The sequence below is a fragment of the Xenopus laevis genome, chromosome 3S, assembly GCF_017654675.1.
Source record: "Xenopus laevis strain J_2021 chromosome 3S, Xenopus_laevis_v10.1, whole genome shotgun sequence".
In the NCBI taxonomy this organism is placed as follows: domain Eukaryota; kingdom Metazoa; phylum Chordata; class Amphibia; order Anura; family Pipidae; genus Xenopus; species Xenopus laevis.
The window spans coordinates 2,414,160-2,427,205 of record NC_054376.1 but is presented as its reverse complement, the minus strand read 5'-3'; the positions used below and the strand labels follow the sequence as shown (position 1 = coordinate 2,427,205).

Sequence of the window (13,046 nt, the reverse complement as noted above, 5' to 3'; positions counted from 1 at the left end):
GCTTAGTGTTAATGTCCTTGGCCCCTAGCTATGTATCCATCTGTATCTTCCAGTAGTTCTTATCATGGACAGCTCCAAATATCCTTTGAAGAGATGTTAAGCAGGTTCCCACTTGTCCTTTTGAGCATCCATGTCCAGTTTCCAGCATCCAGAATAATCATTCTAACCAGGTTCTTCAACTGCACCCGTTCATAGCCATCTAGGTTCATCACATTCCGCCAGCAAATCTTCATCCTCATTTTATTCCATTAGAGGGGATGGAAACCCTCCGAGGGCTTGTGCTGCTGTTTATAGTATTATTTTACTCTTAGCGTGAGCAAATAAAACTTAAATCAGAACTAAAATATCGTATTATTTATGGAGAAACCGACATTTGGGGGGCAGATTTATCAAGGGTCGAATTAAAAAAATGTTATGGTCAAAACGGTCAAATTTGACTAGGGAGTTATTCAAATTCAATTAGAGTTTTTTAAAAAAAATTCTAATTTGATTTTCAAGATTTATCATACTCTGGCCCTTTAATAACTCAAATTTGACTATTCGCCAACTAAACCCCACCGAATTTCTGTTTAAGTTAATGGGAGACGTCCAGGGTTCAATTTGGAGTTCTTTATTTGAGTTTTTTAAATTCGTATCGAATTAGATATGAGTTTTTGTGTCGATCCCATTCACCCGAGTTCAGCATCGGACTGGGACACCAGGGGCCCACCCAAAAAACCATAGACCGGGGGCCCACCCCTAAAACCTTAGACCAAGAACCCACTCTCAGTACTATTTTTCTTCCTCTCTTCGCTCAACCTCTATTTTCCTACTCTCTTTTCTTTACATACTATAATCTATTATTCCATCTATTTAGCCTCTTTTTTTTTTTTAAATTTAGCCTAGAAATAGGGAATGGCCATGAAATAGGCCATTTTTAAAAACTCACATGAATTCAAAAATGTAGCCTTTGATAAATGTGCATCTAGCTGTTGCCATAGATCAACTATAATTACACCAGTGCTGTTGTGCTTTAATTGCACCCTCTAATAGCAAGCGGTTTAATTAGTCACATGAATTTACTCGATGATCCAAGTTTTTTTAAATTCTAATCGAATTTGATTCGGGTTTTCATGTTGATCCTATTCACCCGAGTTGCACCAATTCAAGCTTTTTAATAATTTTCAATTTCCTTGAATTTTGAGGTTTATGGGAGTTTTTAAAAACTCCCATGAATTCGAAATTCGACCTTCGATAAATGTGCCTCTAGCTGTTGCCACTTAGTGTATGTAATAAGGTACAGAGCAACTCCAATTACACCAGTGCTGTTGTGGTTTAATTGCACCCTCTAATTGCAAGCGGTTTAATTAGTCACATGGATTTACTCAATGATCATATGGGAATACAACTTACAATCAACAAACAGCTTCCCCACGTCCATTGTAGCAGAGGCTCATACAAACCAATACACATAATGCGGATATCATTAGCCGTTTAGTGGATCGTACAATACATTTTTAAAGACCATGTTTTTAAGACTCAACGCGAATCCATTCTTTATGCGCCAGCATGCAACATGATACCTAATCGTGGCTGTAAAGTCTTCTAGAAAGTTCATCAAAGGGTTACAATCAGGGTTAAAATCACAAGGCACTGTTACAGCAAAATTCCAGCTGCACTGTATCATTCCAAAAAAAGAAAAAAAGAAGGGAAAAAAAACAAGAACCAGCAACTTTGAAGGAAAATATCCTCTGTTTATTTGTAGGGTTCACTTGGTGCTTGTATACGGGTTAGTAACATGTATGGGCACAGGGACTAATGTAACCGCTTTTTTTATTCCGTTTATTTATACATTTATATAAAGTACCATCATATTTCTCAGCAGTATACATAAGGGCACTATACAACAGCTAATTCGACCATCAAATAAATTCATGATTCTGGAATGGGGCAGGAGAATATTTGAGGCCACGTCAGAAAGCCATTTAGCCCAAATGCTGCTCTGAGTCCACTGACAAAACAAACAGCACATTTCTTTCCTTCTATTGTGTACTCATGGGCTTCTGTATCAGACTAACTGTTTTCAGCTTAAACCTCCAGGGCTAGGGCTTGAGCATGCTCAGTTTGTTCCTCTCTCCCCTCCCTGCTGTAATCTGAGCCCAGAGCTATGAGTGAGCAGGGAGAAAACCAGGCAGGAAGTGATGTCACACCAAGCTAATATTGTAGCTGCTATCCTAAACAAACTGACAGCTTCTAGAGTTGTTTACTCTGGTATGGTGTAAAGCATTCTGTAGAATAAATATAGTGTTATAGCTTGCACTATTATGGCTAATCTATTGGCAATAAACTGATTCAGTAGCTTTCCTTCTCCTTTAAAATTAAGTCTATGGGAGATGGCCTTCTCATAATACCAGATAATGGGATTCCAGATAAAAGATCCAATGTAATACCTTTGAGGGCGACAAACAACCAATGGGCCTCCAACCCTTCCTTAGAGGAGCAAAGTCCCCTTAACAGGGGGACATACATTTAATCACCCACCTCAACGGCTGCCGAAACATCAGCACCAAAGCTCTTACTTACCCCTTCATATACATTTAAAGAGAAACGTATAAAAGCGCTACATTTATAAACAGAAATTCCTGTTTTCATTGCACGGTGGGTTTAAACATAAACGAATGCAATTATTTAACACGGATGTATTTCCAAAGAAAAGCTGGTGGACGGACACGATGAAAATCAGATCTCCAGGGCGAGATATGTGTAAAGCACATGAGAAATCTCCAGGCTGAGCAATGAGCAGTCTCTCTCTCTCAGGCCCAGCAATTCTCTATAAGTCTCTATGAGTGCTACATGTTATAAGCAGGCACAGTAGATCCCTGGACTGCAGAGCTCACAATTAATTTTAGAGCAGGAAGATAAAACAGTTCATAAACTGGTAGTTCCAAGGATCAGTGATTTAGTGCAACTTCAAGCGTTGCAGACCAGTGACTTAACAACTAACCAAGTTCTTTACCAATAATTTAATGGAAATGATTGTGGGTAAGTAATAGTAGGGGCCCCTTCTCCCTGTTTTGTATCCCGTGTAATGTTGCCCCCAATCAGTCATAGAGCAATTTTTGTGGTTTCAAATACCAAGTCATAGTCAAATGGGAGGTCAGATCAGGAAACAGAGACACAAGGTTACAGTATGCCACTAGGTTACGCTAATATCAACTAGTTACTGTGCTGTAATGGGATCACCAGCCAATGGGAGGGCAATTACCTGTGGGGGGCAATTAGTCACATAGGGGTTGCTGCAATTTATCTACTGTGGGGAAAGTCACCCGTGAGACATTAAACTTATAGAACTTGTCTAAACTAACACGCAAGCAGAAAGGAAAGAATCATGGGAACAGAGAATTCCAAAAAATTGTCAACACTGAAATTGTCCTTTAAAAGGCACCTGTTGTCCAAAAATATTATCCCATTATCCCATATTATCCCAAAAATATATCGCATAGGGTCTGCACTGGTTGGGGGTTGTTCACCTTTGAGTTAACTGTTAGTATGATGTAGAGAGGGATATTCTGAGACAATTTGTATTTGGTTTACATTTTTTATTATTTGTGGTTTTTGAGTTATTTAGCTTTTTATTCAGCAGCTCTCCAGTTTGTAGTTTCAGCCATCTGGTTGCTAGGATTCTAATTCCCCTAGCAACCATGCACTGATCTGAATAAGAGACTAAAATATGAATAGGAGAGGCCTAATAAAGTAATAAAAAGCAGCAATACATTTGTAGCCTTACAGAGCATTTGTTTGTTTTTAGCCGGGGTCAATGACCCCCATTTGAAAGCTGAAAATAGTCAGGAGAAAAAAATAAATATTTTAAAAACTATAAAAAAATAAATAATGAAGAATAATTGAAAAGTTGCTTATTATTGGCTTTTTAATACAAACACGAGATTGCGGAGTGAGCTGTCAAAATCGGGACAGTTGTGACAGTTGCTACAGCTTGAATGTGACTCACATCCATGGATCCTTGCAACGTTGGTGTGCAACTAGACAAATCATATTGTAGTGAATCACACAGACTCACATTTAACCAGGCATGGAATCTATTATCATGGGGGACATGGGGTTTTCCAGATAAAGGGTCCAAGCAATGAACTGAACTATGGTTGGGGTGGCTGGAGTAGTGTGAGTTACAAACTTCTATTTCATTGACCAACTAATGTGTAATACTGACAAGGCAAACAGCATTTCACTTTTAACGAAGGGAAACCTTCCAATACACATGACATTGTTAATGGTTTACAGTTATTTATAAAGGTAATTGCTCATAAAGCTGGACTAACTGCCTGTTTATATTCTCTACCCTGCTGGTTCTGACTCCTAAAACCAGATGAAGAAGATCTAGAGAAGAGCTTTTATTGTCCAAAGTACAGAAAGGGATAAATAAACTGTTTTAAAGGGGTGGCTCAGCTTTGAGTTACATTTTAGAATGTTGTAGAATGTCTAATTCTAAGCAAATGACCTTCAAATGTTTTAAATAGTTTTTGAATTATTTGCCTTTTTTGTCGGACTCTTTCCAGCTTTCAAATCGGGGTCAGTGACCCCTTCTAAAAGCAAATACTCCGTTAGACTATTGTTATTGTTACATTTTATTACTCATCTTTCTACGTCGGCCCTCTCCTAATCATATTCCAGTCTCTTATTTAAATCAGTGCATGGTTGCTAGGGGGATTTTGGCCCCAACAACCAGAAAATTGCAAAAATACTTTTTGATATCTCAGTGAAATAAAATCGTGTCCATCGAAAACTTAATTCAGCACAAATTATCCACTGGAAATACCTTCAACAAGAACCATATACCAGCCGAACTCCATATGGATTATTTAGGAACTATGGACTAACGTTTAGGCCCCACCCGGGGCCTTTCTCAGGTGGGGCCGAAACGTTAGTCCATAGTTCCTAAATAAATTTATTATTTGATATTCTTAAGACCTGTGAGTGCTGACCTTCTTTTTTGTTTTGAATAATTAATTTTTTGGCCGTGCACCCAGACATTTATATTACTTTTTTCGTGAGTGCTGGCATCCCTTGGAATATATTTATATATAATACACAAAAGCCATGAATATCTTGTAAATTATATCCTTATAAACGGTGAGTTCTGATGTCATCAGTTATAAACGGTGAGTTCTGATGTCATTTCTGTCACATGACTCACTGAAATTTGTGTATTATAATAAATAAAGTACCCCCTGTTGCAAAATATGAGGATATTAGAAGTTACCTCGGAGTTCCATGACCTGTATAAAAACACTCGGCCTTCGGCCTCGTGTTTTTATATGGTCATGAAACGCCTCGGTAACTTATAATATCCTTATATTTTACAAGAGGGGGTACTTTATTCACTATATAATATATATAGAATATCTTGTTAATTATATCCTTATAAACGGTGAGTAGTGATGTCATTAGTTATAAACGGTGAGTAGTGATGTCATTTCTGTCACATGACTCACTGAATCTTGTGTATTATAATAAATAAAGTACCCCTTTGGCCTCGTGTTTTTATATGGTCATGAAACTCCTCGGTAACTTATAATATCCTTATAATTTACAAGAGGGGGTACTTTATTCACTATATATATATATATATTTATGGGGAAAAAGAGCCTACCAGTTTCCATTTGGGAACAAGACCTAAAGGAGGAGAGAAGTGGGAAGTAAAGGAAAAGAAAAAAAAGAAAATGGGGTGTAGGGATTAAAGAACAGAGAAACTCTAACTGAAGGCAAGGGGGCCTTCAATGACTGGCTGGGGATTGCGGGCAAGTACAAGCCAGTGGCTACTGCAGTAGAGTTGAGTGGCAAGTATCCACAAGATAATTAGCCGGAGCAGCAGGGGGGCTCCAGCCAGCAAATAGCAGCTGTAAATCTGGATAAATGGTTTGAGGAATTCAGCTATTTACAAAGATTTAGTAGAGCAAATAAACCGCAATCCCACCCCTTGTCTCCCCTCCTCACCTTCACACTGTTTTCCTTCTCCCTTATAACCAGGTTTGCAAATACATTTGTAAGATTTCGGGGTGTTCTGGCAGATGGCATCAATGTGGCAGTCGTCCGTTCCCTCCGCACACTCATCACTGTCTGTCGGACAAGAACAAGGAAGGCATTTCATGCATCAATATATAAATATATATACACAAGTGTATGAGCTGAAACCCTACAACTAAAATTTGTAGCAGCGGATACGTCACTAGATCCTGCCTAGAATGTCACATACGTGCCCAGACTTAAGGTGGCCATACACGGGCCGATAAAAGCTGCCGACAGACCAAGTCGGCAGCTTATTGGCCCGTGTATGGGGGCCCCCGACGGGCTTCCCCGATCGAGATCTGGCCGAAAGTCGGCCAGATCTCGATCGGATGGGGTTAAAAATCCCGTCGGATCGCGGCCGCATCTGTTCGTTGATGCGGTCCCGCGATCCGACCGCCCGTTTGGCGAACGCTACCCTAGGGCCCACGATCGGATCAGCCCGATATTGCCCACCTCAAGGTGGGCATATCGGAGGGAGATCCGCTCGTTTGGCGACATCGCCAAACGAGCGGATCTATCCGTGTATGGCCACCTTTAATCAGGCAGTTTGGGCAATTTTGACCTGACTATCCCTTGGTCTGAGCATGTAGGTAGGGTTGCCACCTTTTCTGGAAAAATCCTATTAATAAAAAAAATACCCTATTAATAACATTGGGATCAACCATCATTTTTACCGACCAGGCCATTAGATGGCAACCCTCGGGATCCATTGAAGATCAGCCAGTGCCACTTTTACTGGCCTTTTGAAAAAGAAAAAAAAAAAGGTGACATTTTCAGTTATTAGTAAGACATAAAGGCAATGCTTGATAACAATATCATATTACATGATCACAGTACAGGTATGGGAAAACCCATTATCCAGAAAGCTCAGATTACGGAAAGGTCGTTTCCTATTTTATCCAAATAATCCAAATTTTTCCAGATTTCCTTTTTTGTGTGATAATAAAACAGTAGCTTGTACTTGATACCAACTAAGATATAATTAATCCTTATTGGAGGCAAAACCAGCCTATTGGCTTTATTTAATGTTTAGATTTAAGGTATGAAGATCCAGATTACAGAAATATCCATTATACAGAAAACCCCAGGTCCTGAGCATTCTGGATAACAGGTCCCCTGTATTAAAAGAACTAAGCAGGGCCTTACGGCAAAAAACACAAAAACAACAGGTATAGGAACCGTTATCCGGAAACCTGTTATCCAGAATTACGGAACGGCCGTCTCCCATACACTTCATTATAATCAGATAATCAAAATATTTTAAAAATATTTCCTTTTTGTGTGTAATAATAAAACAGTCGCTTGTACTTGATCCCAACTAAGATATAATTAATCCTTATTGGAGGCAAAACCAGCCTATTGGGTTTATTTAATGTTTATATGATTTTCTAGTAGATGAAGATCTAAATTATGGAAAGAACTGTTATCCGGAAAACCCCAGGTCCCGAGCATTCTGGATAATAGGTCCCATACCTGTACCATGTACTTGATCCCAACTAAGATATAATTAATCCTTATTGGAGGCAAAACCAGCCAATTGGGTTTATTTCATGTTTATATGATTTTCTAGTAGATGAAGATCCAAATTATGAAAAGATCTGTTATCCGGAAAACCCCAGGTCCCGAGCATTCTGGATAACAGGTCCCATACCTGTACAATACACAAATAGCCCCCTGCTGTGTGTGTGTTCAGGTGGAAATTGCTTTCTTCTCCCCTTTTAATTTTTCGATAGTGACCGGTAATTTGTCATTAAAAAAAATGTCAGTTGTGAGTCAATGTAAAATCCCCACATCATGAGTTTGCTCAGTTTAACCAGAATATCCCTGGATTTTGCCTTTAGTATTGGTTGTGAGGTGTAATACGCTGCCAATAAAGCCCTGACCGGATCACTCTCTCCCTGACGATGGAGAAGACTTTGTTGGCTCCTCAGAGCTCACTGTTTAAACTCGGATGGGCTCATACACAGCACTCTCATGTCACATTTTTACCCCTTAGAGGCCAAATAAATAAAGGCCAATTTGCACATTTTTGAAAGCTCATTCCCAGTGGCGTAACTAGATGTTACTGGGCCCCACAGCAAATTCATTTTAGGGCCCCAAACATATCCAGAGGTTGTACTGTTTTACCAATATATGTTAAAATTGCTCATTAAAGGAAAACTATACCCCCCAAATGAATACTTGAGCAACAGATAGTTTGTATCAAATTAAGTGGCATATTAAAGAGACTTATTAAACTAGAATATATATTTAAGTAAATATTGCCCTTTTACATCTCTTGCCTTGAGCCACCATTTCATGATGGTCTGTGTGCTTCCCCAGAGATCACCTGACCAGAAATACTGCAGCTCTAACTGAAACAGGAAGAGATCACCTGACCAGAAATACTGCAGCTCTAACTGTAACAGGAAGAGATCACCTGACCAGAAATACTGCAGCTCTAACTGTAAAAGGAAGAGATCACCTGACCAGAAATACTGCAGCTCTAACTGTAACAGAAAGAGACCACCTGACCAGAAATACTGCAACTCTAACTGTAACAGGAAGAGATCACCTGACCAGAAATACCGCAACTCTAACTGTAACAGGAAGAGATCACCTGACCAGAAATACTGCAGCTCTAACTGTAACAGGAAGAGATCACCTGAACAGAAATACTGCAGCTCTAACTGTAACAGGAAGAGATCACCTGACCAGAAATACTGCAGCTCTAACTGTAACAGGAAGAGATCACCTGACCAGAAATACTGCAGCTCTAACTGTAACAGGAAGAGATCACCTGACCATAAATACTGCAGCTCTAACTGTAACAGGAAGAGATCACCTGACCATAAATACTGCAGCTCTAACTGTAACAGGAAGAGATCACCTGACCAGAAATACTGCAACTCTAACTGTAACAGGAAGAGATCACCTGACCATAAATACTGCAGCTCTAACTGTAACAGAAGAGATCACCTGACCAGATATACTGCAGCTCTAACTGAACAGGAAGAGATCACCTGACCAGAAATACTGCAGCTCTAACTGTAACAGGAAGAGATCACCTGACCAGAAATACTGCAGCTCTAATTGAACAGGAAGAGATCACCTGACCAGAAATACTGCAGCTCTAACTGTAACAGGAAGAGATCACCTGACCAGAAATACTGCAGCTCTAACTGTAACAGGAAGAGATCACCTGACCATAAATACTGCAGCTCTAACTGTAACAGGAAGAGATCACATGACCAGAAATACTGCAGCTCTAAACTGTAACAGGAAGAGATCACCTGACCAGAAATACTGCAGCTCTAACTGTAACAGGAAGAGATCACCTGACCAGAAATACTGCAGCTCTAAACTGTAACAGGAAGAGATCACCTGACCAGAAATACTGCAGCTCTAACTGTAACAGGAAGAGATCACCTGACCATAAATACTGCAGCTCTAACTGTAACAGGAAGAGATCACATGACCAGAAATACTGCAGCTCTAAACTGTAACAGGAAGAGATCACCTGAGCAGAAATACTGCAGTTCTAACTGTAACAGGAAGAGATCACCTGACCAGAAATACTGCAGCTCTAAACTGTAACAGGAAGAGATCACCTGACCAGAAATACTGCAGCTCTAACTGTAACAGGAAGAGATCACCTGACCATAAATACAGCAACTCTAACTGTAACAGGAAGAGATCACCTGACCAGAAATACTGCAGCTCTAACTGTTTCTTTGTTTGTGTGCACGTGAATCATACGATCCCAGGGGGCGGCCCTTATTTTTTAAAATGACAGTTTTCTATTTAGGATTACCCAATGGCACGTACTACTTAAAAAAGTATATTATTATGAAAATGGTTTATATATATGTAGCAGGCTTTTACATATGAGCTTTTTAGAGAGACCCACATTGTTTGAGGGGTATAGTTTTCCCTATACCTCCTGGGCCCCCTGCAACTACAGGGTCTGCTTCCTCTGTATTTACACCCTGCTCATGGCAGTTGCAGGGAAAACGTTGCAGTTTGCTGCTTTACACTGAACAATAGAGAAAAGGAAAAAGGGAAGCCAATTCCGGGCACTAAGAGGTTAACGGCAGTCCCTGGGAATGTGTGGTATTTTACCAATCCAGTGGCAGTGGGGTAGTACAACACAGAGCTACGGTTCACACTGTCCTGGGAGAACACAAAGGGTTAATGGCAAGTGAAAAAGGCAGAGGGAATTTTAGACTGACAGGCTGACCCTCTATAAGACTGCCTGAGTGTCTTTCAAGCCCTTCGGGGCTGTGGGAAAAAAATAATGTGACCCAAGGCTATTGATTAATGCCTCTAGGTCAATATTGAAGTTGAGCCTGTTGGAAATACACTTTTAATTGTCCCCTTTGCAATTTAAAGGCACATTCACATCTGGGGCTCTCTGTATAGAGGGAGGGACGTGTAGCCACAGAGGAGATTATACGCTAAATAAATAATCAAAATTGTGTCCAGGACACGACGTGGAACTGCTAAAAAAAACACAATTATGCCGCTGTCTTTTTCTTGCCGGCAATTACAATTAGCAGATTGCAGGAAAAGGTTGTTTGAAATCAAGAGCAGGGTTTCATGGGAAATCTGCACGTTTTTTTTTTTTTTCTCCCCCCCCAATCCGCATAATAAAGAAAGTCTTTTAAAACACATACAAAATAATAATAATAATAATACAGCAGAAAGTATGTTACAGGCCCATCAAGCTGAGATTATCCGGGAAAAGATAGAGAGAAAGGTTCTCTCAAGTGAATTCTGCAATAGGATCTGAACGAGTCACATTCGATTGAGTGGGGAAAGTCTTGATTCTGGCCTGAGGGGGGTGGAATTCATGCAGTGAAATCCCACATTGGGAAACGTGACTTCTAAATCAACACCTCACACCGGGATAAGGGATGGGGCAAATAGACACGAATAGATCTTAGAATGTCAGAGAGAAGTTTCCATTCATTTCCCTGTCAGTCTCTTGTGTAGGAGTCCAGGAGTCCGTGAGATTTGGATGGGCCCTATTTATAGCTCCGAGTCCGACTGCATCACATCAAGTCCTGTTTCACTGACCATCCACTGGCACATACACTGCTCGGCTGAACTTTCACTGCCATGAGGGGGAGCATTGGAATAAACATTCATTTAATCAGCAATATTTCCAGTTATCAGCGCGCCGGGTCATTATTGCATTTATCACATGTTAATGATATCATCTATATACTTCTATATTACACAATGTCAGTGTCTTTGCAAGGGCCAGTACATTCCATTTCTCTTTAAGTCAGTCCCTTTTCCATAGACCAGTACATAAATCCTTCACATAAGCCAGTCCCACACAGGGCGAAATGCAGGTCACGATTACACGAGCTAGCCCCACTCACAGGACTCACGGCCATTATTACAGGAGCCAGTCCCTTTTACAGGACCCAGGTCAAGTCACAATTACATGAGCCAGGACAAAGCACAAGTCTATTTCACATGTCACAATATAAAGTGCAAGTCAATTTCACTTCAGCCAGTCCCACTCACAGGACAAAATGCAAGTCACTTTACCATGAACCAGTCCCACAATCAAGTCACATTTATGTGAGCCAGTCCCACTCACAGAACCCAAATCAATTCACTTTCACAAGAGCCAGTCCCATTAACAGGACAAAATGCAATTCACATTCACATGAACCAGTCTCACTCACAAAACCCAAATCAAGTCAGTTTTATGTGAGCCAGTTCCACTCACAGAACCCAAATCAAGTTACTTTTACGTGAACCAATCCCACTCACAGGACAAAATGCAAGTCACTTTCCCATGAACCAGTCCCACTCACAAAACCCAAATCAAGTCAGTTTTATGTGAGCCAGTTCAACTCACAGAATCCAAATCAAGTCACTTTCCCATGAACCAGTCTCACTCACAAAACCCAAATCAAGTCAGTTTTATGTGAGCCAGTTCCACTGATAGAACAAAATGCAAGTCACTTCCACATGATCTAGTCCCACTCACAGGACTCCGTTCAAGTCACTATTAAATGAAGCAGACCTGTTTACTGTGTGGTTTTTCCTCGGGGTACCCCGGCAGGTTAACTGGCTCCTGGTAAAACGGACCCTACTGTGTTTGAATGTGGTAGAGACCATATAGATTGTAAGTTCCATCGGTGCAGGGACTGATAGGAATGATGGATGTAAAGCAGTGCATACAAATAGGAATAAAAACTAGCCCCAGTGCAAGTCACTTTCACATGAGCCAGTCTCATTCAAGGCACAACGTATAAAAAAGGGGTCCCTTTTAGAGGACCCCTTTAGCCTTTAACAAAAGCCAGTCTTTAGGGCTATATCATATTAACCATTAAGCCAGTCCCAAGAGTTGGTGCCTTTCCCCCCAAGTTTAACTACTGAAACCTTGTGATACAAGTCTTTTTCACATAAACTGATGCCTTTTATACTGAGCCAACCCTATTTGGATAAGCCGGTCCCTTTTCCCTGTGAGCCATTTCCCTAGGAAAGTTTGTCTGTTCCTTACCTGGGAGTCCTGCGCTTCCTGCCAGGCTGGTGTAGATGAGACTGAGAGACAGACACAGGTAGAAGGACAGACGGACAGCCCCCATGGCACAGCAGTAGAACCCAAAGCAGCCTCCTGGGGTAAGAGCCACACACACTACTGACAAGCACAGAGCGAATAAGCCTGACCGACTGACAGACCCCACATCATTGGCTGAGGAACTGGAGAGAGGGAGGCACCGCAGCCGGATCAGCCAATTCCAAAGCAAAGTGGGAGGAGCTAGTGGAGATGCACCACTCAGCAGCCCTCAAGACTTTCTCCTCTTCCCATTGATGTTTTTTTTCCCACAGCCCCGAAGGGCTATAAAGACACTCAGGCAGTTTTATAGAGGGTCAGCCTGTCAGTCTAAAATTCCCTCTGCCTTTTTCACTTGCCATTAGCCCTTTGGCTTCTCCCAGGACAGTGTGAATCGTAGCTCTGTGTTGTACTAACCCACTGC

At 40.9% G+C, this 13,046-nt stretch overlaps 1 protein-coding gene across 6 annotated transcripts in view; it reads right to left on the bottom strand.

Annotated features, from left to right (window-relative positions):
- Window positions 1–12,728, bottom strand: part of scube1.S (signal peptide, CUB domain, EGF-like 1 S homeolog) — a 140,092-nt gene extending 127,364 nt beyond the window's left edge. For 5 of the 6 annotated variants that reach the window (XM_041587859.1, XM_041587860.1, XM_041587862.1 and 2 more), the window contains exons 1-2: window positions 12,569–12,728; window positions 5,992–6,114 (exon numbers count right to left, since the gene is read on the bottom strand). In XM_041587859.1, the coding sequence (XP_041443793.1) occupies window positions 5,992–6,114; window positions 12,569–12,653 (208 nt within the window). In that variant the 5' untranslated portion in view covers window positions 12,654–12,728. The remainder of the gene's footprint in view (window positions 1–5,991; window positions 6,115–12,568) is intronic. The other variant, XM_041587864.1, reaches the window with a different exon arrangement.
- Between the last annotated feature and the right edge of the window lie 318 nt (window positions 12,729–13,046).